Consider the following 24,462-nt stretch of genomic DNA (forward strand, 5'->3'; position numbering starts at 1 on the left):
TTTGTGTTCATCTAAGACAAGAACTGAAGTGCATTTAGAACATGAATTCTCTTATCAGACTGCTTGCATGACATATATATAAGATGCCTATGTGTGACAGAATAGTAGTATAGAATGATCGATCATTACATAACCTTGAAAGTGACAAGACTTATGGTTATCCAAGAGTTATTATAAATCCCAATACTATAACATAAATATTCATAATGTCTTTGAAGCTATCTGTATGCTGGAACATCTTTCAAACTTGTTTCATTTCGGATTAGTTTCCTTTGGACAACCTCAAAAATTCTTTGCAAGCTAATCTTTTTGCTGTATCGTTATTAGAAGCTGTTGATATATGTCTGTATTTGACGACCCCATTTGCTTCAACCTCTATTGTCCTGGTAACCACACCATTTTGGATGGACACAACAGGTTTCTTCATAATATACTGCATTTTCTGGCAATGACAATTGAACTCGCTTACAGGATTGACCGGCATTGTTTCTGGAGTAACCAAGGGCTCTAAGAGAGGACGTATACTTTGAAAGACAATATCCTTATCATATTCAGAATCAACAAAAATTGCCCCTGCTAAAGACTCGATAATATCTCCAAGTACCTGTATTAAATTGTTAAAATGCACAAGAGTTAGTAAATGATTTATGTACTAAAAAAATAAATTAAAATTTTATGATTTAGATTTGTTTTGTTAAATTGGACCTCTCCCAGAAGGAGTTAGTAAATGGTTTTATTAAAGGCAATTGAGTTCATTCAAGTTGATTCATCCAGGAGAAAAGTTTATTCCTATAGCAACCATAAGAAAGAATGAAAAAGTGTAGAAGAGAAATTATATGAGCATGATAAGCATTAAAAATCAACCTCGGAGAAGTATGTCTCAGATTCCCATCCAAAAGTTGATTCTGCAGATAAGCTCCCAAAATTGTTAACAGTGTTGGCAATATCAGTATGGAGGACACTGTCCGAAGCAAGAATGTGTTTGTGTAATCCAGCTTTCACAGCAGTTCGTGCATAACAAATGTTGTTCACGGAAGCAGACCTCATATCAGTTAAAAGTCCTGGTGACATACCAGGATACTTATTGTACAAATGAGCAGTGATAACATAATCCAACACTGCATCGCCAAGAAATTCAAGCCGCTGCACAACAAAGAATATTTACATAAAAGATGGCATATCAAACAGACAGAATTGAACAAACTTGGAAGTGAAATGAACTGAGTTTTGTATTTCTGCACAAGCAAAAGAAACACTGTTATGAGTTAGGATGTACCATACAAACATTTTACACAGTAGACATGCGTGCAATAAATTTCATTGTCATTGCATTTGCACGTACCTCATAACATCCTGGAATCTGAGGAAGCATGTAAGAACCATGGCTTAGTGCTTCCAGTAAAAGAGAAGGATCGCGAAATGAATAGTTGTTAAGCAGGGATTCTAAATGTCTGACATCAATGAGCTTCTCTGGCTGCATTTGGAATTGCCTCTCATATGGTATATGGACTAAATCCACCTTTATACCAACCCAATTCGTGAAATATACGGCAGCTATTTCACCACCTGTGCTAAGAAATGCACCAATTAGCGCCTCAACTACATCAGCAACCCTTTTACCTTTTACCTTCCTTCTTCCCCTAATGTAGATGTTTTTTTCATTAAAAGGCAACTTCTCATTTAAGAAAGAACTTCCAGAATAATCTCCAGGTATAATCCACTTTTTCGGATCAAGACACTCGTTACGAATAAAGCCCTACAATAAAAAAGCATTGAAACTTTAGATCAAAAGCATTGAAAGTAAATAGAAAAAGTTCTAAAATGATAATGGTAACAATCTGAATGCAGTTTCAGCCAGATTCATGATCATAACAAGATCTAAAACACGAAAAATACATAGAATAAAGAAATGCTACCGGAAGTTTGCGGTCACATCCAAGCTTGCAAAGGGCAGCATTAGAAATTATTTTTTCCTTCTTTTCAGTAAGATCGCCCTCATCATCATTTTGATAGGTTTTAAAAAGCTGCTGACTTGCAGCATACTTAAGAAATGAATCTCCAAGAGCCTCTAAGGATTCCAAATGCAAGTTCTCTTGGCAATGTTTTGTGGTAATAGCTTCCAAGACCTATGATATATATTGATGTAGAACAAACTCAGATGTAAAGCTCAGAACCACAAAAAAGCAAGGATATAAAGACAAATAATCACTTGCATAATGTATGAAAAAAAGAGAAAAGAGTTGGAGTCATGTTCCATTTAGAAGTTGACAACAATACTACGACTACAATTGATACCAGTTGCCAAGAAAAAAGAGAACGGAACTATAAGCCATATTTGAGTTGAAAAATACCAAAACTTGCTGATCCAAAGACTGCATCATCAACTCACTGATACATTATCTACTCAAACTTGATAGTTTGTGGGGACAGAGTCCGATCCGGGGAATCTTTATGGGCTCAGATATCTCCAGAGTTTTGGGACTATTCCTTTTCTGTTATACTGTCTGATTGGAAAGCTGTTGTATCTTAGACTCTTGTTAATTTGTCTCTGCCATTTTGATGTAGTTTTTTTGTGGCAGATTTAAATTTCTCTAGAAATTGGTCATCAGTTCTTACAGTCCAGAGGACACCTTGTCCTCTGTTCTTTTCACTCTCTCTTTTTCATTGAATGAAAATTTGTTTATCATCATAAAAAAGAAGATGTATTACTCAAACCTTGCTTCATCACACTCATTCCATACATACTATGACAACAACGAGGTCATAGAGCCAGCACGGATAACCACTTTATGATTCCACTGAAGCCTTTACCACTAACAATAATCAATTATCTAAGTTGTATCATGAAAACATAGAGGATTTTATAAGGAAAACAGAGGGATGGGGTCATCTCCTGAGTAAATTCAAAGAGGTGTCATGGAAACCAACCTAGCCTGACATTCATTTTCATCAACTTAAAGGGGATAAGAAAAAAAAGGAATTCACTATACAAATATCAGCAAGCACCTGGGCACAGAAATGTGCCGTCTCGATGAAAAATATAGCATAATACTTTGTCCTGTGAACAAATGTAGCATACCTTAATGGTTGGAATAGTAACATTTTCTGTGCAACGATCCAAAACCATCCTTTTCAAGTTGACAGCAAGAAGTAAAGATTCAAGACGATGCATGATGGATGGAACAAAGGAGAATGAATATAAATTGCTGACTGATAAAGGCGACATGACTATAGAGCAAAGTTCAGGCGGCAATTCAACAGATGTATGACTTGAATCTGCAAAGAAAGTATTGTAAAATCAGCATATATATTGATCACACCTAATCCACTGAATTGCAATTAATAAATCAAAGTGATAAAAACGCACAATTTAAATTTCCACAATTCAGGCAACCTTAAAAGCAATAGCAAGCATATGCATTCCCTTTTCCTCTAATTATACAATAGCAAACGGGACAACAAGAAAGACTCTAAAAACTCAAAGCATCTCCAAACCACATTATGATATATTAGAAATGGGTTATGAATTATTGATCACAATTTTCATTCAAAAGACAAGACTGCAAAGATGAAAACATACCGTACAATTAAATGAAACTAGGCTTCCTTATCTAAAAGAAGTTATAAAATCAGACCTTTTTCTGTCTGTTGTCTGAAACTCTGAAGATAATTTTGTACTTTGAAAATGTGTTTCCCCTTGAGCAATAACTGCTGATCAAAACGCAACTTGATCCCATGCCTGAAACAAGAGAATGATTCAAGTTACTTATAAATGGATTTGCATACAAGAGAAAACACACTCCACATACGTAAATACTGCCCTAATGGCACAAGAAACAACATTTCATCCAATAGAAACAGAAACTACTCTGAATATTTCATGATGTCCTTTCTTTGGATACACATGATCACTAAAATGCAAAGATGACACATGCAAATTATAGAGGTATATGATACAAGAATATACTTTTCTTCATAGTGCGTCTTGTAGGTACGAGCTCTCCTGCCCCTAGGTCTCAGAAGTGAGTTCCCATTCAAGTCATCCAACAAACCAGTGATGCAATACAGGAGACCAGTATGAGGGGTATAGACCAAGGAATTCTGGATCCTGCAAGTACAAACCTTACCATTTTTGGTATGTAGAACATGAGAACAATTGTTGGGTGGAGAAGAATCTACGTGATACTCAGAATTTTCTTCAGATCTAAATGGCACAGACATAACGCATTCCCAGTCAATGATGGAAGGTCTCTGGTGCATTCTTGCTGCCGGGAGCAAAAGGTAATCAATTGATTCAACCTCAAGATTTTGTCCCACACTAAGTCTTTCTAAAACTTCTTCCAACTTTTGCAAATTGTGATACATTAGAATTCGAAAAATTGTGATTTGGAACCTTCTGCATTGAAGAATCTGACAAATAAAATTAAAGAAACAAGGTAAACTGTTAATTTATTTCTTGTATCATATCATACTAAAAAAGTAAAAAATTCAGGAAACATTACTTGCTCTGAACTAAAATGAATCTCTGCGGCCTTTTTAAAGTTTACTGTTATAGTACCCTTGCCAACTCCCAAATCAAAATTCATATTTGCAACATCGGAATCAAGTTCGCTCCTCATGCCAAGCACGATATCATTAACAGGAATATCAGAACAAAAATTCGGCTTCATCTCAATTAAGTAGCAATGATACAATACACTAGCATCATTTGAACCCCAAGGTTTGACAAGCTCAGGTGGTACATAACTGGGTTGTTGATCATCATAAGGCTCACTTTCTGCACACATGGCAACAAGAAATGACAAAAGAAATCTATGTACCAGAAAAAATTGTAAAAAGAACAAAAATGGAAAAAAATTTAAGCAACAGTAAGTGTTGTAAACTAATAATTCTACTGGTATAACTTATAAGAGGCAGTCAATGCATGGGCAGAGGCTAGAAAAGTTACCAAGCTCTTGTGTGGCTTCTTCCACAAGAAGAGGAGCAGCAGATTGTTGTTGGGTTCCATCTATCTCAAGGTTAATTGGTTCCATAGTTTCTCCCTGCATCATTCACAAAGCAAAAACAAAAACAAACCCATTCGTTTAAAGAGTAACTAAAACATAAAGGACAACAAAATTCGAATCGGTGCCCAAATTGCAAAGAAACAAACGGCGTGTTAAAGCCAATAGTTAAGTTAAAGAAAGTGGGGCGGGACTTGCAGAAACTGACCAAGAAGAGACTAAGATTGTGATCTTTGGGAAGAGACTAAGATTGAAACTAGAAAGACAGAGAATCCGAAAACTGTAGGCAAATGTAAGTGTAACAGAGAAGTTGTGTCTTTACTTTGGAATTTCAAAGGACACTGAATAGTCCATATTTAAAAACTTGTTGAGGAAGCCACTTTGTCTGTAAGTTCATATAAAGTTATGGAGAGAGAGAGAGAGAGAAGCGGGCCCTGAAAAGTTCTTTGGGAAGGAAAAGATTTGGAAAATGCTTTATACGAGAACTCTACAATTTTTAACTGGAGTTAAATGCTGAATTACACCCCAAACTTGCATCTCACTTTCAATTTACGCCTCTATCTTTTATTTAGAAAAGTAAGAATATGAATTAAATTTTATTGCCAAGTTAAAGAAGAAGCTTGGGTGAAAAAAGTGTGTAATAAAATGAAAACGCCTGATTTAAAAAATGACAATCCAAGTTTACAATCCAAGTTTACAGATTTAATCCCAAACACTTTCCTAAGAATACAATCCAAGTTTACAGATTGGATCATCTTAGTTTTCAAACTTTTTTTTTCGCATTATGAACAAAACTGGCTATAAATTGTGTTCATCTAAGACACAAACTGAAGTACATTAGAACATGAATTCTCTTGTCAGACTGCTTGCCTGACATATATATATATATATAAGATGCCTATGTGTGACATAATAGTAGTATAGAATGACAACTACAGAACTTTGAATGTGACAAGACTTATGGTTGTCCAAGAATATTATAAATCCCAATACTACAACACAAATATTCATAATGTCTTTGAAGCTATATATATGCTGGAACATCTTTAAAACTAGTTTCATTTCGGATTAGTTTCCTTTCGACAACCTCAAAAATTCTTTGCAAGCTAATATTTTTGCTGTATCGTTATTAGAAGCTGTTGATGTATATGTGTATTTGACGACCCCGTTCGCTTCAACCTCTATTGTCCTGGTAGCCACACCGTTCTGGATGGACTTCACAGGTTTCTTCATAATATACTGCATTTTTTGGCAATAGTCATGGAACTCTCTTACAGGATTGAGCGGCATCGTTTCTGGAGAAACCAATGGCTCTAAAAGGGGACGTATACTTTGAAATACGGCATTCTTATCATATTCAGAATCAACAAAAATTGCCCCTGCTATAGACTCAATAATATCTGCAAGTGCCTGTTATAAATTGTTAAAATGCAGAGGAGTTAGTAAATGATTTATTTCCTAACAAAATATATGATTTAGATTTGTTTTGTTAAATTGGATCTCTCCCAGAAAGAGTTAGTAAATGATTTTATTAAAGGCAAATGAGTTCATTCAAGTTGATTCATCCAGGAGAAACGTTTATTCTTGTAGCAACCAAGAGAAAGAAGGAAAAAGTGTAGCAGAGAAATGATATGAGCATGATAAGCATTAAAAACCAACCTCGGAGAAAGATGTCTCAGATTCCCATCCAAAAGTTGATTCCATAGATAACCTCTCAAAATTGTTAACAGTGTTGGCAATATTGCTGTGGACATTGTCCGAAGCAAGAATGTGTTCGTGTAGTCGAGCTTTCACCGCAGATAGTGCATAACAATTGTTGTTCACAGAAGCAGACCTCATATCAGTTAAAACTCCTGGTGACATACCAGGATACTTATTGTACAAGTAAACAGTGATCACATAATCCAACACTGCATCACCAAGAAATTCTAGCCGCTGCACAACAAAGAACACACTTCTGATAACTTTTTACGCTAAACCGCTGCTTTAAGGAGTAAATTCAAAGAGACAGAATTGAACAAACGTGGAAGTGAAATGAACTGAGTTTTGTATTTCCGTACAAGCAAAGAACAACAGTTATCGGTTAGGATGAGCCATACAATGAACATTTTACAAAGCAGACATGCATGTAATAAATTTCATCGTCATTGCATAATTGCATTTGCATGTACCTCATAACATCCTGGAATCTGAGGAAGCATGTAAGATCTATGGGTTAGTGCTTCCAGTAGAAGATGAGGATGACGAAAGGAATAGTTGTTAAGCAGGGATTCTAAATGTCTGACATCAATGAGCTTCTCTGGCTGCACTTGGAAGTGCCTCTCATATGGTATATGGACTAAATCCACCTTTATACCAACCCAATTCATGAAATATATGGCAGCTATTTCACCACCTGTGCTAAGAAATGCACCAATTAGTGCCTCAACTACATCAGCAACCCTTTTACCTTTTACCTTCCTTCTTCCCCTAATGTAGATATTCCTTTCATTAAAAGGCAACTCCTCATTTAAGAAAGAACTTCCAGAATAATCTCCTGGTATAATCCACGATTTCGGATCAAAACATTCGTTACGAATAAAGCCCTACAATACAAAAACAATCGTAGAGAAGTCACGCGGGTTAACAATCTGAATGCATCTCTCAGTTCATGAGGATAACAAGATCTAAAACACAAAAAGTAAATAGAATAAAGAAATGCTACCGGAAGTTTGCGGTCACAGCCAAACTTGCAAAGGGCATCATTGGAAATTATTTTTTCCCTCTTTACAGTAAGATCCCCCTCATCATCATTTTGACAGGTTTTAAAAAGCTGCTGACTTGCAGCATACTTAAGAAATGAATCTCCAAGAGTCTCTAAGGATTCCAAATGCAAGTTCTCTTTGCAATGCTTTGTGGTAATAGCTTCCAAGACCTACGGTAGATATTGGATACAGAACAAACTCAGTTCAGAACAACAAAAAATCAATGATACGCAGATAAATAATCACTTGGATAATGTCTCAAAAAGAAAGAAAAAAAAACATCAATGATACGCAGATAAATCAAGTTCTCTTATCTGCTCAAACTTGTCGTAAAGCCAGCACGGATAACCACTTTATGATTCCACTGAAGCCTTTACCACTAACAATAATCAATTATCTAAGTTGTATCATGAAAACATAGAGGATTTTATAAGAAAACAGAGGGATGGGGCCATCCTGAGTAAATTCAAAGAGGTGTCATGGAAAACAACCTAGCCTGACATTCATTTTCATCAACTTAAAGGGAAAAGGAAAAAAAGGAATTCACTATACAAATATCAGCAAGCACCTGGGCACAGAAATGTGTCGTCTCGATGAAAAATTTAGCATAATACTTTGTCCTGTGAACAAATGTAGCATACCTTAATGGCTGGAATAGTAACATTTTCTGTCCAACGATCCAAAACCATCCTTTTCAAGTTGACAGCAAGAAGTAAAGATTCAAGACGATGCATGATGGATGGAACAAAGGAGAATGAATATAAATTGCTGACTGATAACGGCGACATGACTATAGAGCAAAGTTCAGGCGGCAATTCAACAGATGTATGACTTGAATCTGCAAAGAAAGTATTGTAAAATCAGTAATAACAAGCATATGCATTCCCTTTTCCTCTAATTATACAATAGCAAACGGGACAACAAGAAAGACTCTAAAAACTCAAAGCATCTCCAAACCGCATTATGATATATTAGAAATGGGTTATGAATTATTGATCACAATTTTCATTCAAAAGACAAGACTGCAAAGATGAGCAGAAAACATACCGAACAATTAAATGAAACTAAGCTTCCTTATCTAAAAGAAGTTAGAAAATCAGACCTCTTTCTGTCTGCTGTCTGCAACTCTGAAGATAATTTTGTACTTTGAAAATGTGTTTCCCCTTGAGCAATAACTGTTGATCGAAACGCAACTTGATCCCATGCCTGAAACAAGAGAATGATTCAAGTTACTTATAAATGGATTGCATACAAGAGAAAACACACTCCACGTATGTAAATACTACCCTAATGGCACAGGAAACAACATTTCATCCAATAGAAACAGAAACTACTCTGAATATTTCATGATGTCCTTTCTTTGGATACACATGATCACTAAAATGCAAAGATGACCCATGCAAATTATAGAGGTATATGATACAAGAATATACTTACTTTTCTTCATAGTGCGTCTTGTAGGTACGAGCTCTCCTGCCCCTAGGTATCAGAAGTGAGTTTCCATTCAAGTCATCCAACAAACCAGTGATGCAATACAGGAGACCAGTATGAGGGGTATAGACCAAGGAATTCTGGATCCTGCAAGTACAAACCATACCATTTTTGGTATGTAGAACACCGGAACAATTTTTGGGTGAAGAACAATCTACATGGTACTCAGAATTTTCTTCACATCGAAACGAAACAGACGTCACACATTCCCAATCAATGATTGAAGGTCTCTGGTGCATTCTTGCTGCGGGGAGCAAAAGATAATCAATTGATTCAATCCCAAGATTTTGTCCCAAACAAAGTCTCTCTAAAACTTTTCCCAAATTTTGCAATTCATGATCCAGTAGAATTCGAAAAATTGTGATTTGGAACCTTCTGCATTGAAGAACCTGGCAAATAAAATTACAGAAACAAGGGAAACCGTTAATTCATATTTCGTATGGTATAATAATAATACTAAAAAAAAAATTAAAATGCAGGAAACATTACTTGCTCTGAACTAAGATGAATCTCTGCGGCCTTTTTAAAGTTTACAGTTATAGTACCCCTGCCAACTTCCAAGTCAATAGTCATATTTGCAACATCGCAATCAAGTTCGCTCCTCATGCCAAGTACGATATCATTAACTGGAATATCATAACAAAAATTCGGCTTCATCTGAATTAAGTAGCAATGATACAATGCACTAGCATCATTTGAACACCAAGGTTTGACAAGCTCAGCTGGGACATAGCTGGGTTGTTCATCATCATAAGGCTCACTCCCTGCACACATGGCAACTAGAAATGACAAAAGAAATCTATGTACCAGAAAAATTTGTAAAAAAAACAAAAATGGAAAGAATTGTAAGCAACAGTAAGTGTTGTAAACTAATAATTCTACTGGTATAACTTATAAAAGGCAGTCAAGGCATGGGCAGAGGTTAGAGAAGTTACCAAGCTCTTGTGTGGCTTCTTCCACAAGAAGAGGAGCAGCAGATTGTTGTTGGGTTCCGTCTATCTCCATGTTAATTGGTTCCAAAGTTTCTCCCTGCATCATTCACCAAAGCAAAAAAAAAAAAAAAACAAACCCAGTTGTTTAAAGAGTAACTAAAACATAAAGGACAACAAATTCGAATCGGTGCCCAAATTGCAAAGAAACGAATGGTGTATTAAAGCCAACAGTTAAGTTAAAGAAAGGGAGGAGTGACTTACAGAAACTGATCAAGAAGAGACTAAGATTGTGATATTTGGGAAGAGACTAAGATTGAAACTAGAAAAACAGAGAATCTGATAACTGCAGGCAAATGTAAGAGTAACAGAGAAGGTGTGCCTTTAAAACCAACTGAGTTGGGCCACTTTGGAATTTCAAAGGACTCTGAATATTCCATATTAAAAAACTTGTTGAGGAAGCAACTTCGTCTGGAAGTTCATATAAAGTTATGGAGAGACACAGAGAGAGAGATGAAAGCAAAGCGGGCTCTGAAAAGTTCGTACGAAACGAAAAGAATAGGAAAATACTTTATGGGCAGTCAGTGAAGAATTTTACAAAATTTTACCGAGTCACTGCGGTCAACTGTGAGTATTTTTGTTTTTTCTTTTCTGATGGTTGAATTTGGCAACAATGCTAAATTTGCTACATAAACAATGAATATATTTCAAATAACGAGATGTGAAAAGATCTTTAAGTTCGAACTTTCATGACACCTTGATAACTTAGTGTGTGTGTGTGAGAAACCTCATATTCTGTAGTTTGAATTATTGCTTGTAATTTAATAAATAAATAAAACTAGATGTAAAGCATGGTTTGAAATCCATTTATTTTCTTCTTCATTTTTTGTCCAAATCTTTGCATTGATGAATTGTAATAATCTATACAAACAAATTGATCTACAAAACCATCTAAATCCATAAATTTGGAATCCATGGAGTCTCAGTATTTTTCATGTGTTAATTGTTATGTAACAATGTTGACAATAAAAGATGCTTTTATCTCAGTTTTGCAAAATGTATTAACTTTTCAGATTTCAATTACAATTTGGGTCTCGTTTAACCAAGCAATGAATAATCATTCATCGATGCCAACTGGCTCTGTACTATGGCTGTTTTTGGGTCTAAGTGTTTTGAATTTCGATTCGACAATATTCGGAATAGATTTTGAGTTTCAATTTCAATTCTGAAATTTCAGAATATAATAACTCCGTACCGATGCAGAATTTCAGCAATGATATTTTGGGAATTTTTAGATGATAATTTTGGCATGTTTGGGTTTTTATTTTTTATTTTTTATTTTTTGTGAAAAATGATTAAGCTAAACCCCAAAAACAAAATTCTAGAAGAATTTCAATGTTTGCATTCAAATGACATAAAAGAAAATGTTCAAAATTTAAACCGGTTCAAAGTTAAAAATTAAAAAGACGAATCACAACAATTAACATAGATAACATTCATCCAATTGTTTTTTGTTAAGGTAGTTGTTTTCGTTTATTTGTTCACTTTTATGTGCAAGTAGGTCACTGGAAACCATGTTTTCCCTAAACTTATTACGGATGTGGCTGCAATGACGCTTCTTCATGTGGTGGTAGTAGGGTTCGTTTAGACTCATAGGTTGCTTTATGGTTTTGGTTATGTTGTATGTGTTTGGACTTATGGTTAATTGTGGTAACGTGGCTTAATAGTTTTAGTGCGGATTTTGTCCGCTATAGTTGCTATAGTTTTTTTTTTTTTTTTTTAAACATGTTTGTTAGTTGCCGTTTAGAGATTAGTACTTTTAATGTCTTGTTGATGTCTTTAATTGTACTATTAAAGTTATCTAATGAAGTTTATTTTAATTAAAAAAAATAGGTAACATCCATAATAGACTTAACACAAAATTTTCAACATAAATGAACAAAAAAGATAACATGAGAGGTACTGGTTTTGTCCTTTCACTCTTGAACAACATATCCATGTATCGGCGTATTATTTTCTTGGTCTTCTTGGTTCTTTTTATAGATTGTTGTTCAAGGTGATAAAGATTTGTCTAGGTCAATTGTGTACCTGGGTAGAAGGCTTTTACATATTATTAAATTCTTACCAAATAGGTTCAAGTGTCAAACTAGTCTACCTAACAATTTTATGAATAATATGCATATGTAGGTATACTAATTTATGTCTTCATATTAATAAGGTAACACAATTTTATATTTCTCTTCATGCATGTTTTCTTAATAGGCAGTTTCAGGATTGGAAAGCCAACTGGGCAAAACTTACATACTAAACTCGACGGTACGAGTGAATTTCATTAATAAACATAAAAAGATACACCTAGTCAGGGAGGACGTAATGAGCCTTACCCTCAAATGCATATATATCCATAAATAAAAGTTCAACTAATACAAAAATAAAAGGGAGACTTTGGAAAAGGCCAAAGGAGAGAGAAATTTTTTAAAAGAAGCCAAAATGGACAAAATTGCCCTTATTTATTTTTTGATTTCCTAAGGAATCCTTTATATTTGCATGTCTTTGGTGTGAAAGTTGAGAGGTTTTTCTGTCATTTTCGAAAAAGCTTTGGCTTTTTCCAAAAGTGAAAATTTTTTTGTGGCTAAAACCTAAATTTCCTAAAATAGAAACTAAAACCAAAAGCAAATGCAATGCAAAATAAAACAGCAGTATTTTAAATCTAAAATTTAACCATGCGAGGCTTAGAACTCTTAAATTCCTCAATTATCGATGCATTATCGATATTATTAGCAAACTTTCTTTCATTCCTAATTAAACCCTACAATACTCAATTTTAAATTAAAATATAACTAAAGATATATAGAAAATAGAGGGAGAAAAAAGCTGTTGATGTCGGGTAGCTAAGAGAGAGAGAAACAAGCTGATGTCGCATAGCTAAAAGAGGAGAGAGAAGATATGGGACCACATGGATGGGTAGAATGTGTGTAGGGTTTGCTTTTATTTTTTTTTTAATTTTGGGTTGGGCTTATAAGAGCATGTCTAATGCAAGGGCAAGGGGCAAGGGTCAAGGGCGGTGCTATTTTAGCTCCTCAAAATGGTACTATTCACAAAATCTAGCCTCTCAAATTTTTTGTGGTTCTAGTGGTGTGAGGGCTAGGGGCTAGGGGCTAAAACTCAAAATTTGTTATGTTAGTTTATTATTATTTTATTTGTGATAAAAAAAATCAAAGCATAAGAAAAGCAACACAAAAATTTATTTTTGGAAACAATTTTAAGCTAAATGAAAAAAGACAAACACTTATTTTTTTCATTTTCATTTAATTTTGTAGTTACTAAGACAACATATATCCGTGCCTCTGGTACATATGCTCAACTAAATCATTTTAGAGACTATCATGAACATAATCATACCTAATTTGTGCATAACGATCCATAAAGCCGCCAAGATTTTGTCTGTCTCTACCCACTAGCTTGAATTCTTCTTCACCTGGTCGCTCATATATTCTTACTTTCTTTGGGTTCATTGGGTCAACTTCTTCTACATCTAAATCTTCTTCATCTTCGGCATGCTCATCCTCCACAATCATGTCGTGCAGGATTATGCAAGCTATCATGATGGTTCGAAGGGGGGTAGCCCTATTCTACATTCGAGTAGCCCCCCGAATGATGCCCAATCAAGCTTGCAGTATACCAAAACATCATTGGTACGCCTCTTGGTACTTGGAAAACTTTTTTTTTCCTCTCGTTATTGGGCTTTGGAAATGATTTCAGAAAAGTAAACAACTTTGGATAAATATCGTCAGCCAAATAGTAGCCCATGTTGTAGTCTTCTCCGTTGACATTGTATACCACCTGTAGGGGTCTTTTTCTTCTGGCAGCTACAACTGGACTGGGTCGCTGTAAGGAGCAGAATGGCTGAAATTTCCCCCTTGTGTCTGAGTTCAAAGATCAGACCCCAAAATGTTTCGAAAGGGTTGTAAAGCCTTAGGAAACACCTTGGTTATCTTCACCAACGAAAATAATGGCTGCTTACAGATAAATTCTTGGCTTGGCATGAGAAGCTTGTGGCATGGGAGCAAAATCGACATGAGTTTAGCACCAAAGAGAAAATTAAGTGTTCCTGGGGAAATATGGGTATCAAGAAAAGGGATTTTGAAGAAAGGTTTGGTTGGAAAAGGAGGGAAAGAAAGGGATGGGTGTCTTAAGTGTTCTTCCGGCAGCTTGACAGAGGTTCTGTCAAATGTGAGAACAGTCTGCCAGAAGAGGGAGAATGGGAGAGAAGGGAGAATGGAGCACGAAATTGCTGGATTTTGCATGCAAGAGAGGAAGCTTGCTCTCCGAATATGTGTTGTGATGATGAATAGGAAATGCCTCTTTTTACAGGCGCTGGAAACTGTCATTTTTCAAGAAACCCTAATGGTTTCTATCCAATTTGGCCAAGCTTTTTCCTTCCTTTCTCCTCCCATCCCTTCAATCATCCTATTTTGGTGAAATCCACTCTGCCCAATCCCACAAAATCAGGGATTTTGGGGAGCTCAAGGCCCTTTCCCGAAGCTGCCTCAGAACTCCCATTTTCAGCCATCTCTTTCCTTTCCTTTCTTCCCTTTTTTTATGGCCAGGTCTGATGAGGGAAAGAAATGGATATGCATGCTGGTTCAAAGGGTGATTTCCCTCCAAGCAGTCTGCACGCCAAGATCCTTGGGTCTTTTGGGAGTTTTTACTTGAAACTTGTTCCTCCCATGTGCTGGAACTTCCCAGCAACTTTGCATAGTGGACTTCCCTTCGTGGCTTTTTGCTTCAGCCAAGTGCTGGAGCTTTGCAGCTCTTCTATTGTAATTGTATAGGCCAAGTTGATTTATTGAGTAAGTGGGCTATCTCTTTCAAGCATTGGGCTTTTTATGGTTGAGTCAATAAGCTTTTTTGGTTGGCCTATTTTGGTTAGGATATTTTGGTTGGGATAATTTTCTCTTTGTGCTCACCCACATGTTTGGGCCTAAGAAATGGGCTTGAGTTCCGAGGCTCCCAAGCAACCCGGGACTTCCATTTCTCGACCCATCAATGGGCCTCATGTCGATTTATTACCATCCATACCACAACCCACTTAAGCAAGCCCCAGGCATCTTGCGTGGCTTGGGCCCACTTAAGCGTGTAGCGTGGCGTGTTGCTTATTTGCTTGGCGTGGCATGTGTGCGAGCGCATATGACGAACTTTCGCGTGCCCAAATCAGGTTTCTTCTCGGTAAGGTATTGCATTGGGCCGAGAATTTATTTGGGCCGAACCGTGACTTTTTTGGGCCTCAACACCACCTAAGGTGCTCAACGTGTCGTGAGTTCATTGAACACCAGTGATTGTTCGAGCACATTAATATCATTTTGGGACCCAGGAGTTCCAAAATAGGCATGCCAGATCCAAGTGTCAAATGAGGCGACGACCTCTAGAATTATAGTGAAGGTTTTTTGTGACCAGTAAAAGCTCCAGCCCAGCCTGTTGGGCAGTTTTTCCACTTATAATGCATACAATTGATGATACCCAACATACATGGAAAACCCCGTTGTTGAGCTTTATTCAAAAGCCTATGTAAGTCCCCCAGTGTCGGAGAGGGGAGGTAGTCCGCCGTGTAGATGGCTTCAATTGCATTGCAAAATCATGTCATAGACTTTATTATTGTTTGGGCCCCCATCCTATAGATCTCATCACACTGATCTGCAAATGAGCCATAAACAAGCATTCTAAGTGACGCAATGAGCTTCTAATAGGGTGACAAACCCAGTTTGCCAAGGGCATCTGGCTTTTGTTGGAAGTAATTGTCATGACCAACAACATCATGAAGTATGTGGTCGAAAAGGTGAGGCATCATTTTGTAACGCCTTTGAAACCAAGTGTATGAGCATACCGGTCTTGGCACGAAATAATCCCTCATGAGCATATCTTGTCATGGTTTTCCCTATATCAGTTGATGTATTCCCAACTGTTTTGAGAACCTAGTTTGGTGGGCTGATTGGAGGAGGAGGTTTGAAATTCTGCCATGGTCCCAAGGGTAAGAGCCTTTTTTTGACGTCTACTCTCATCATCTTCTTCACGATCCTGGTTCATCTTGTTGAACAATCTCTTCATTATGAAATGATAAGAAAAAACATGCAAGTGTTGGATTTTGAAGTATAGAGATAAGTTTATATGAGAAAAAGATGAAGATGAAAGTCTATTTATTAGGGTTTGAATGTAGAAATATAAAAATAATAAACAAGTAAAAAGGTTTGGAGTATATATATAATATAAAATTATAAAAAAAAAAGCCCATCAAGCAACTAGTCGTTGCAAACTGAAAAAAAAAATATAAAAAAAAAAAAAACAGTCCAGCAAGCAACTAGCTGCTGCAAACTGAAAAGAAAAAGAAAAGAAAAAAAATAACAACCCAATAATTTGATATTGATTAAGCAACTTTTGGAGCACCATGTGGCAGAGCCTCATAAGCCATTGCATTTGGAAAAACTGCACCTTTTTTTCTTTTTCTCTAAAGCTTACTGTGATGCCCACTCTTGCCCAGGTAAGCACTTGGGCTAAACCAGCCCCTTATCTTGCCTTAGGCTAAACTGAATTGGGTCAAACACATGCATTAGAAAGTGTTTTTTTTTTTTTTTTTCATTTGAGGCTAGATCTGGACCTAGCCCAAGCCATATGTAGTTTTTTTTTATTTGAGCTGGGCGGGCACCCGACCTGCCCTGTGCACAGAACCACCCTTCATTTTGACCATTTGGTTAGGTAGAGATTATATATATCTTACATGCATTATACTTATAATACCAATTTTTTTTTTATTAGATTATTATAAATAAACCCAATCCTAGACATGTATTTATAAAAAAACCCACACACTATTTAAACATAGAAACACACCCAAAATCAATCCCAAAATCAACAATTGTATATTTTTTGGGTGTGTTTATAAATGGGTTTTGAGTGTGTGTAATGATGGGTTTTGGGTGTGTTTATAAAGTGTTTTGGGTGTTGGGTTTTTTTATAATTTCAGCCCCTATTTTGGGTGTTTTAGTGAAACTCCCTTTTTTTATTTGATGTATGTGAGTTATGATTTTATTTGATATATATCTTACATGCATTAAAAATTTAAGAGTAACAATGCCTTAAATAAATAACTTTTAATTTGTTTTCATTATTTACCGTCATGGGCAAGACACCATGAAAAATAATAATAAATTCAAATTGAACCCCTATTCAATATGCAAGGTTTTTTTTGCTACAATTTTAGCATAGATGAGTCTATAGTAAAACCCCGAGTAGAAAATGAGGAAAGAGTACTTTAGTGTCAACCAACTTATATATATTGAGCTATTTACAGGGTTTCATGACTAGCCCATATCTAAATAAAAATTTATAAATTTGGCAAAATAATAGTATGAGTTAAAAGATAACAATATAAATGTTTAACATCATCAATCACATATCATAAATGCCTTGCATTCATTAGTCAACGAAATCTTACAACTACACAGGAAATATCGTCATCGTGACCAAAGCCCGGCATGTTGCGTGCTGGTTGGACTTCACATTCCAAAGTGGACGACTTGCCAACACAAGAAACTCCAATTCATCAGATATCATCATCTCCACCACCACATCAGGTTCACAACTAATTGCTTTCTCAAAAAGGGCTGCCACCAAATGCCCTTGATAGTGGAAAAACCCCCCTCAACAAGTGCTTCATCCTCAGGACCTTTTCTTACTACACCACCTCTTGCCATAATTCTTTTCCTTTTATTTTCATTGCTCGGCAAGTGATCAACAGATGACTGTTTAGCCACTGCATTTTTGCAGCAAATGACAGCTCGAGACTTTCCAACATTGGCTATCACAAGCTTTGACTGTTCATGATGGTTGATTGGTATTGCCGTGAGTGCACTTGAAGCATTTAGAAATGATTTAGCTGTCGATGGAATTCTAGTATTGGTTTTAAGATATCCTTCCTCATGCTCTTTAATGTTCATAGTCTCTGCAACAACATAGTCATACATAAGATGCTCATGTACTCCCTGTACCAAGTCAAAGCCAAATCTTACCCTTACAAGACCCGAGTCGTTTGACATCATCTTGCCTTTTTCTTTTCCAGAGTCAGGAGTATATGATGATACTTGGTGTGGAATACCTCTTTCATTTGCCGGAAAATATGATGATATTGAACCTTTATACTTAATTGAACATGAGGTTCCGGGTTAGAACCTGACCCAACTTTTTCCTTCATCTTGTGGATTATTGCCAACTTTCTTGAAAGTTTTAAAGATAAAATTGTCAATTTGAAAGTCTTTCATGGGATTAAGCACAATGACAATAATTATTATCATCTTTGTAAGTCTCTCGCTGTAGAATGACTAATCAAACCTATTTAAGGTAACCAATAATATCAAAGATCATAAACAACACATTGACAAAGAGATTTTCTATTTAAACCCCACACTTCTCTTAGTTCACCCTATGTTCTAAGTTCACCCCATCTTTTAATTTAAATTTTTACAATTTCTAAGAAAACCCCACTATCTTTCCAAACCACCCTTAAATACACCCCAAACTGAAAAAAAAAAAAAAAAAGAAAAAAAAAAAAAAGAAAAGAAAAGAAAAGAGATTTTCTATTTAAACCCTACAATTTTCTTTGTTCTCAGCAAAAAAAACACAAACAAATGGAACCCCAAACCCAAAATTTAATACTTTCTAGAGAAAGAGAACAGCTTTACCTCTCTCCAAGAATTGTAACTGGAATTCCAACACTTGGGTATTGTTGAGTTGACAATCAACAAGCCTTCCATCAACTCCCATGCATATTTAAAGAGTTAGGCTCATCAATGTTCTAAGTCTTTAAAGGAGAAGAGTAATCTAGCAATAGGATGTAGAGGAGTTTGTATTTTTCTAAAACTTAATATGAAAAGTGGTGGGGTGTGTGGGGTGTCTGTATAGATGTACTACGGTTAATTATTAAGTTGGATGACCTTTTTTATCTTTTTACACAATAATAAAACTTACAGCATAATGATTTAAGTATTGGGGTGAACAAAGAGAAGTGGGGGGTTTAAATAGAAAATCGCAACTTTTATCCAATTCATCTTGATTTTTTGTATTTTACCAAGCCCAGAAAACCCCACCCCCACCCATCTTCCTCAATCCCGGTCTCATCTTCCCCAACCCCCATCCCCACCTTCCCATACCTAGACTACTCCTCAACCTAACTGGCCTAGCTGCTGGCCCAACAACGCGATGGCAGCCACCTTCATATGCTCCCAATTCGCTGTTGTCTACTCCAAGATCTCCGACACCGCCTATGCCATCGACTCTTATTCTCAATGCAGCTCTGCTTCGCCATGCTCTGCATCGACTCCGTCCGCGATGTTTTCAAATCTGGGGCAGGGATGGTTTCAGATCTGGGGTGCGATGGGTTGCGGAACGGGAAAAGTGGGTTGTTTGTAGGTAGTGGTTGTGAGGTGGTCTGGGGTTTGCAGACAGTGGTTGTGAGGTGGTCTGGGTTGTTTGCAAGCAGTGGTTGTGAGGTGGTTTGGGTTGTTTGCAAGCGATGGTTGTAAGGTGGTCTGGGTTGAAAGAGAAGAGAGGGTTTGGTGGTGGAGTTGGTGACGACCTTGGGGGGTTGGAATGTTGATTTTTTTTTTCTTTGTTTGTTTTAAATAATTGATTTTAATATTTTTAATTAACTTAAAAAGTAAAGGATTTTTTAATATTATTTTTTACATATTTTATTACATCTAAGCTAAAAAGGTGGACCCCACGTTTGCCACATAATGACTTAACAGAAGACCAAATGGTCAAATTGACAGAAAGTGTAAATTGGTCGAATTTTGAAACATTTGGGCGTAAATTGACGAAATTACAACCGCGTGTCCCATTTCAAGAATGACCCCAAATCTTGAGGGAGTAAAATGGTGTTAGCCCTTCTTTTTTATAGAGTCCCACATCGGGAGTATAATAGTAATCTACACCTTAAATATAGGGGTTTCATTGATAATAGCACCAAGGCCTTTAGGATAAAAACCCACACCTATAATAACCAAAAGGAAATCTATTGGATTTAGGTGGCTAAGTTGGGGATAATATCGGTGCTAGTAGTAGACCTATGCGGGATTTGGTACTAGCATTGCATAATGTGCCGGTGGGGTAATCCTACGAGGGTTCGGTACCAACACGCAAGCATTAGTGTGAATGGTGGCCCTATGCATTGGTTCAGTGTACCAATACGCATAAAATGGAGGTTCACTACTAATAGCATCGAGGCCTTTTGTAAATTTTTTATTCGTCCGCATCTTTTCGTATTAAATTACATATTTTATTTATTTTTCAAATCTAGCCAAACAAAATGGAATTTTTAGTACAACGTTGAATTTAATCAAGAGACCCCAAAGACAAAAGGCAACAGTTGTGATTGCTTATGGTACTCTTTCAAAGCCCAGCATCTTCCACAATTTATGTTTATTCAAGCCTAACCCCCTGCTTCAACATGTCTGCACATAAAGTCACCCATCCTAGGGGAGGCACGCTCGGCTTGTCATCTCTGGTTGGCGCCCTAAGTCTAATATTGCTCGGTATAGCATACTCCTCTCTCAGCTGATCTAGCTTTTGCTTCGTCATGGTGCTCGAATGTTCATCCGCGGACCATCCCCCATCTACCACCTCAGTCCCTGCGATTGCCTCAGTCACCTCACCCAAGCCTGAGGCTACCCTTGTGCCCACACCTCTAACCTCGAGTCTATCTCCTCCTGCGCTTTGGTCGGCACGCGCCATGCCCTCGCTTCTCTCATAACCCGAGCCCGCTACGGCGATTATTATTTCTCCCTGGTCTCCCAGCTCACTGCCTTCACCACTCTGATCGTCATCCTTCACTTCCTCACTTTCTACCATTCCTCTGGCTCTCCGATACTCAAAGTTTCCATTGAGATTGACGGGCATACCCTTACCCATCTGCTCAGCTGCCTCATACATCTAATCCAGCACCTCTGTATCCCCCTCATCATCTCTAAAAGCCGACCAACTGCTCATAGTATCTTGTGAGCCAGACATGTCTGATTAGCTCAACATGTTTTTTACACCGCTCCCAAAAGACACTTCAAACACTGCTAAGGGAGGAAGGGGCGAAGTTCACAAATCAAAGTGTACCAAAATAAGAAAAATCGACGAGCACACGTGACCAAACCCAGAAAAAAAAAATGAGACAACTCAAAACTTCAAGCCTAAGGATTCTGGGAAGAGGAAGGAAAGAAGGAAGAGGAACTTACCACAAACTTCGAAACTCGAGCTCCTCTATGCAACAGTGGCCAAACTCTGCTCAAAAGCTCTCAAACGGGATTAATGGCGAAAAAGGAAATGTTCAAACCACTGGCTGCTTCGAGTTTTTTATACAAAGACAACCACGAAATCTAAACTGTTCACGCATCGGCTAAACCCTCTAGGATGATCAGACGTGGCCGCACTACAGCAGTCATCAGAGGAAGTGACGGAGTACACCTTGATGCGACCCTCCGTCAGGTTTCATGTCATAAGCCATTTAATACACCCCCACTCAGCCAATCAACTATGGCCATGTCACACCCACTCGAGTACAACAAATTTCAAAAACCTAGCACCACACAATATTCCCCAAGGAACCCTACTCTGCTGGGGACTTGGGGACTACCCAATCCGACCTGTGCCAATCATTCCATTTAAAAAGGGCTCGGCTCACTCAAAAAGCAACCACCGAACGAACTCCCCACCCAAGATCAGCTCTTTGAGTTGAGAGTTAGGGGCCTACTATTAATGGCTCATACCATCACTATGAGCCGGGCGAATTAGGGAATGCCACATGGCCGTAGGTAGGCTGGGTTACCTTTATACCGTAATGGGCAACAATAGAAGTATGAATGCAAATAAAATTATCTGGAATAAAAAAAAATCCTTTTAAAAAGAAATAAATTAAATTATTTATTAATAAACAAAAGAAATTGAATAAAATAGAAGAGAGACTGTGCTAAATACACTTTGAGAGGGTGACCCCAACAGAAACCCCTGAGGATAGACAGACAAAAGCTCCATTGACCTCTGCAGCAGAGGTATGTATGCAAATGTTAAAATCTTCAAGTTCAAAATTTGATATTGTTCGTTGCTTCTCCATGATTCGCCTTTTGTTTCTACCATCTATATGAGCAATTTAAATTTTTTAAATTAACTTTTTACTTCTTTTGAGACTTCGAGGTTCTCAGAAAGAGCTTGGAATCGTTGTTTTTCTGGGCATGTAATTGTGTTTGGTCCTTATACTGAACGGGTTAATGGGTTTGATCTAATTTGGGTTTATTTTGTTTCATATGCTGTTCATAATAATTTTTTGTGTTTTCACCATAATCTCTATGATATTATATTTGCGTAAAAGAATTAGTTTAGGCATTGAATCCATCAACACTGACTAAATATGTATATGGTTTAACAGAGACTGTTTTGTTATGTAATGGAACTATTTTCCTTGCCTTGATTAATTATTTCTTATGATGCTTTGGACTAGAAGTTATACCATTAAGCTTTGGCTTAGCATATCATCTCTCTCTTCCTTGTATGCTAAGGTTTAGGATCATTATAATCGAAGTATTTTGGTCTCATCTCTTGGTTTTTGTTGTTGTTGTTGCAGTTCAGAATTTTTGGGTGGCTAAGGCCTATGGAATAAAACCCTACACCTATAATAACCAGGGCCGGCCCTGGGTGATTGAAGGCCCAGGGCAAAACTCTAAGAGTGTGCCCTTTATTCATAAATTATTATTTTTTTAATCAAATAATTAATTGAGTGCTTCTATTTTCATCATCTTGTCCTATTTTCCCACCCACCATATCTTTAAAATTTTAAAGACAAGTTTATCTTTTTGTAAAAGAACTTATAAGGACTTATGTAACTCATCTTAAGTGTAAATCCAGCATGGATGTTAACAATTTTAAAAAATTATTTTAGAATATTAAACAAACATGAAAAACTTCATTACTTCCTTCCAGGCTGCACCAAACAAGCCACCACCCAAACACCACCAGCCACCTAGTAACCACCATCTACCACAAGCCGAATAGCACCCACCCACCCAGCTAGCTCTCAAGACACCTAATCCCCATCAAACCAAATTATCCATAACCCATTCTAAATAATTACCGACCCAATTTGACAAAACTCATTAACTAGTGTATTGCAATTTGCAAGTATGAGAATCGATTGAAATAGCCTTCCTCACCATTTGAGACAAAAACCAAAAGCCTGATAAGAAAATCCTTGTTTAGAGAAACCTAGGGAGGAGATGTGTGCTTTGGGTGAAAGAGAGAGAGAGAGAATTCTTATGCCTGCCACCATTGGCGGACCCATAATTTTTTTAGCGGAGGTGCAATATTGACTAAGTATGAAAAATGGTTTTTCGAAATAATCATTTTCTCAAGATAATTTTTGGCGGCTTTTATTCCTTACACATCAAATAAGAAAACTTGATTTTATGGAATTTTAGTATGAAGTATATATTGACTTAATGAGCCATCATTTTTAGCATAAATCGTATTTTGCACTAAAACCGATTTTTCATATTTTTATTTGGTGGGAATTTGATTTTCTAGTATTTTTATTTGAATCCAAATGGGGGGTACTTCCTTATTTACATTGTAAACTTAAGTAAATGGAGTAATATAAAAATAAATGAAAGTAAAAGGACAAAGACATTTACTTAAATGTTAAAAATGAAAATAAGGTAATATGTACACCAGCTGAGCATAGGGGCAATATAATGTAGCCATACCCATTACTTTTAGTTATTTTATTTTTTTATGAGCACTTATAATTTTGTTTTGCATATACATATATATTTTTTTGTCTAATCATACACATATATATAAGCTAATATAAATTTTTTTTGTGCCCTTCTCAATTGTGGGCCTCGGGCGGTGGCCCTGGTTGCCCTGGCCAAGGGCCGGCCCTAATAATAACCAAAAGGAAATCTATTGGATTTGGGTGGCTAAGTTGGGGACAATAACGGTGTTAGTGGTGGACCTATGCGGGATTTGATACTAGCATTGGATAGTGCCTGGTGGGTAATCCTACGAGAGTTCGGTACCAACACGCATTAGTGTGAGTGGTAGCCTTATGCACATTGGCTCGGTGTACCAACACACATGAAATAAAGGCCCACTACTAATAGCACCGACGGCTTTTGTACAAAATTTATTCGCATATCTGCATCTTTTCGTATTAAATTATATTTTTAATTTCTTTTTAAAATCTGGCGAAACAAAGAAAAAAGAAAG

General features: G+C 36.8%; 3 protein-coding genes across 6 annotated transcripts; all 3 read right to left on the minus strand.

Moving 5' to 3' along the window:
- Window positions 1–105: 105 nt before the first annotated feature.
- LOC110770257 (endoribonuclease Dicer homolog 2-like) lies at window positions 106–5,455 on the minus strand. Of its 3 annotated transcripts, none has more exons than XM_021974356.2 (10): window positions 5,326–5,455; window positions 4,949–5,042; window positions 4,503–4,777; window positions 3,968–4,410; window positions 3,636–3,739; window positions 3,080–3,276; window positions 1,917–2,126; window positions 1,343–1,756; window positions 865–1,143; window positions 106–604 (listed from the first exon to the last, which is right to left on the minus strand). In XM_021974356.2, exons 2-10 carry the CDS (start codon window positions 5,031–5,033, stop codon window positions 263–265), a joined length of 2,349 nt encoding a protein of 782 aa, XP_021830048.2. In that variant the 5' UTR covers window positions 5,034–5,042; window positions 5,326–5,455; the 3' UTR covers window positions 106–262. The 3 variants fall into 3 exon arrangements, with proteins under 3 accessions (XP_021830048.2, XP_021830046.2, XP_088100260.1); XM_021974354.2 differs by having other exon boundaries at window positions 5,212–5,370; XM_088244134.1 differs by lacking the exon at window positions 5,326–5,455 and having other exon boundaries at window positions 4,949–5,051.
- A 485-nt stretch (window positions 5,456–5,940) lies between these two features.
- Window positions 5,941–10,606, minus strand: LOC110770258 (endoribonuclease Dicer homolog 2-like). 2 transcript variants are annotated; one of them, XM_021974358.2, is made up of 10 exons: window positions 10,432–10,606; window positions 10,174–10,267; window positions 9,728–10,002; window positions 9,185–9,627; window positions 8,850–8,953; window positions 8,389–8,585; window positions 7,708–7,917; window positions 7,175–7,588; window positions 6,663–6,938; window positions 5,941–6,413 (listed from the first exon to the last, which is right to left on the minus strand). In XM_021974358.2, the coding sequence occupies exons 2-10, from the start codon at window positions 10,241–10,243 to the stop codon at window positions 6,072–6,074; spliced, it is 2,331 nt and encodes a 776-aa protein (XP_021830050.1). In that variant the 5' UTR covers window positions 10,244–10,267; window positions 10,432–10,606; the 3' UTR covers window positions 5,941–6,071. The 2 variants fall into 2 exon arrangements, with proteins under 2 accessions (XP_021830050.1, XP_088100261.1); XM_088244135.1 differs by lacking the exon at window positions 10,432–10,606 and having other exon boundaries at window positions 10,174–10,276.
- Window positions 10,607–17,774: 7,168 nt separating this feature from the next.
- LOC110770266 (putative protein phosphatase 2C 62) lies at window positions 17,775–18,260 on the minus strand. The gene has a single exon (XM_021974365.2). It carries the CDS (start codon window positions 18,258–18,260, stop codon window positions 17,775–17,777), a length of 486 nt encoding a protein of 161 aa, XP_021830057.2.
- Between the last annotated feature and the right edge of the window lie 6,202 nt (window positions 18,261–24,462).

Source organism: Prunus avium, chromosome 7 (assembly GCF_965620075.1).
Source record: "Prunus avium chromosome 7, drPruAviu1.hap1.1, whole genome shotgun sequence".
Lineage (NCBI taxonomy): Eukaryota > Viridiplantae > Streptophyta > Magnoliopsida > Rosales > Rosaceae > Prunus > Prunus avium.

Coding starts and splice junctions, on each gene's coding strand:
- LOC110770257 (XM_088244134.1), bottom strand. CDS start 5,051: ATGATGCAGGGAGAAACTATGGAACCAATTAACCTTGAGATAGATGGA. Junction 4,411..4,502: donor TTCATTTTAGTTCAGAGCAA/GTAATGTTTCCT, acceptor TTTATTTGTCAG/ATTCTTCAATGCAGAAGGTT. Junction 1,757..1,916: donor GATGTGACCGCAAACTTCCG/GTAGCATTTCTT, acceptor TTTTTATTGTAG/GGCTTTATTCGTAACGAGTG.
- LOC110770258 (XM_088244135.1), bottom strand. CDS start 10,276: ATGATGCAGGGAGAAACTTTGGAACCAATTAACATGGAGATAGACGGA. Junction 10,003..10,173: donor AGAAGCCACACAAGAGCTTG/GTAACTTCTCTA, acceptor CCATGTGTGCAG/GGAGTGAGCCTTATGATGAT. Junction 9,628..9,727: donor TTCATCTTAGTTCAGAGCAA/GTAATGTTTCCT, acceptor TTTATTTGCCAG/GTTCTTCAATGCAGAAGGTT.
- LOC110770266 (XM_021974365.2), bottom strand. CDS start 18,260: ATGATGTCAAACGACTCGGGTCTTGTAAGGGTAAGATTTGGCTTTGAC.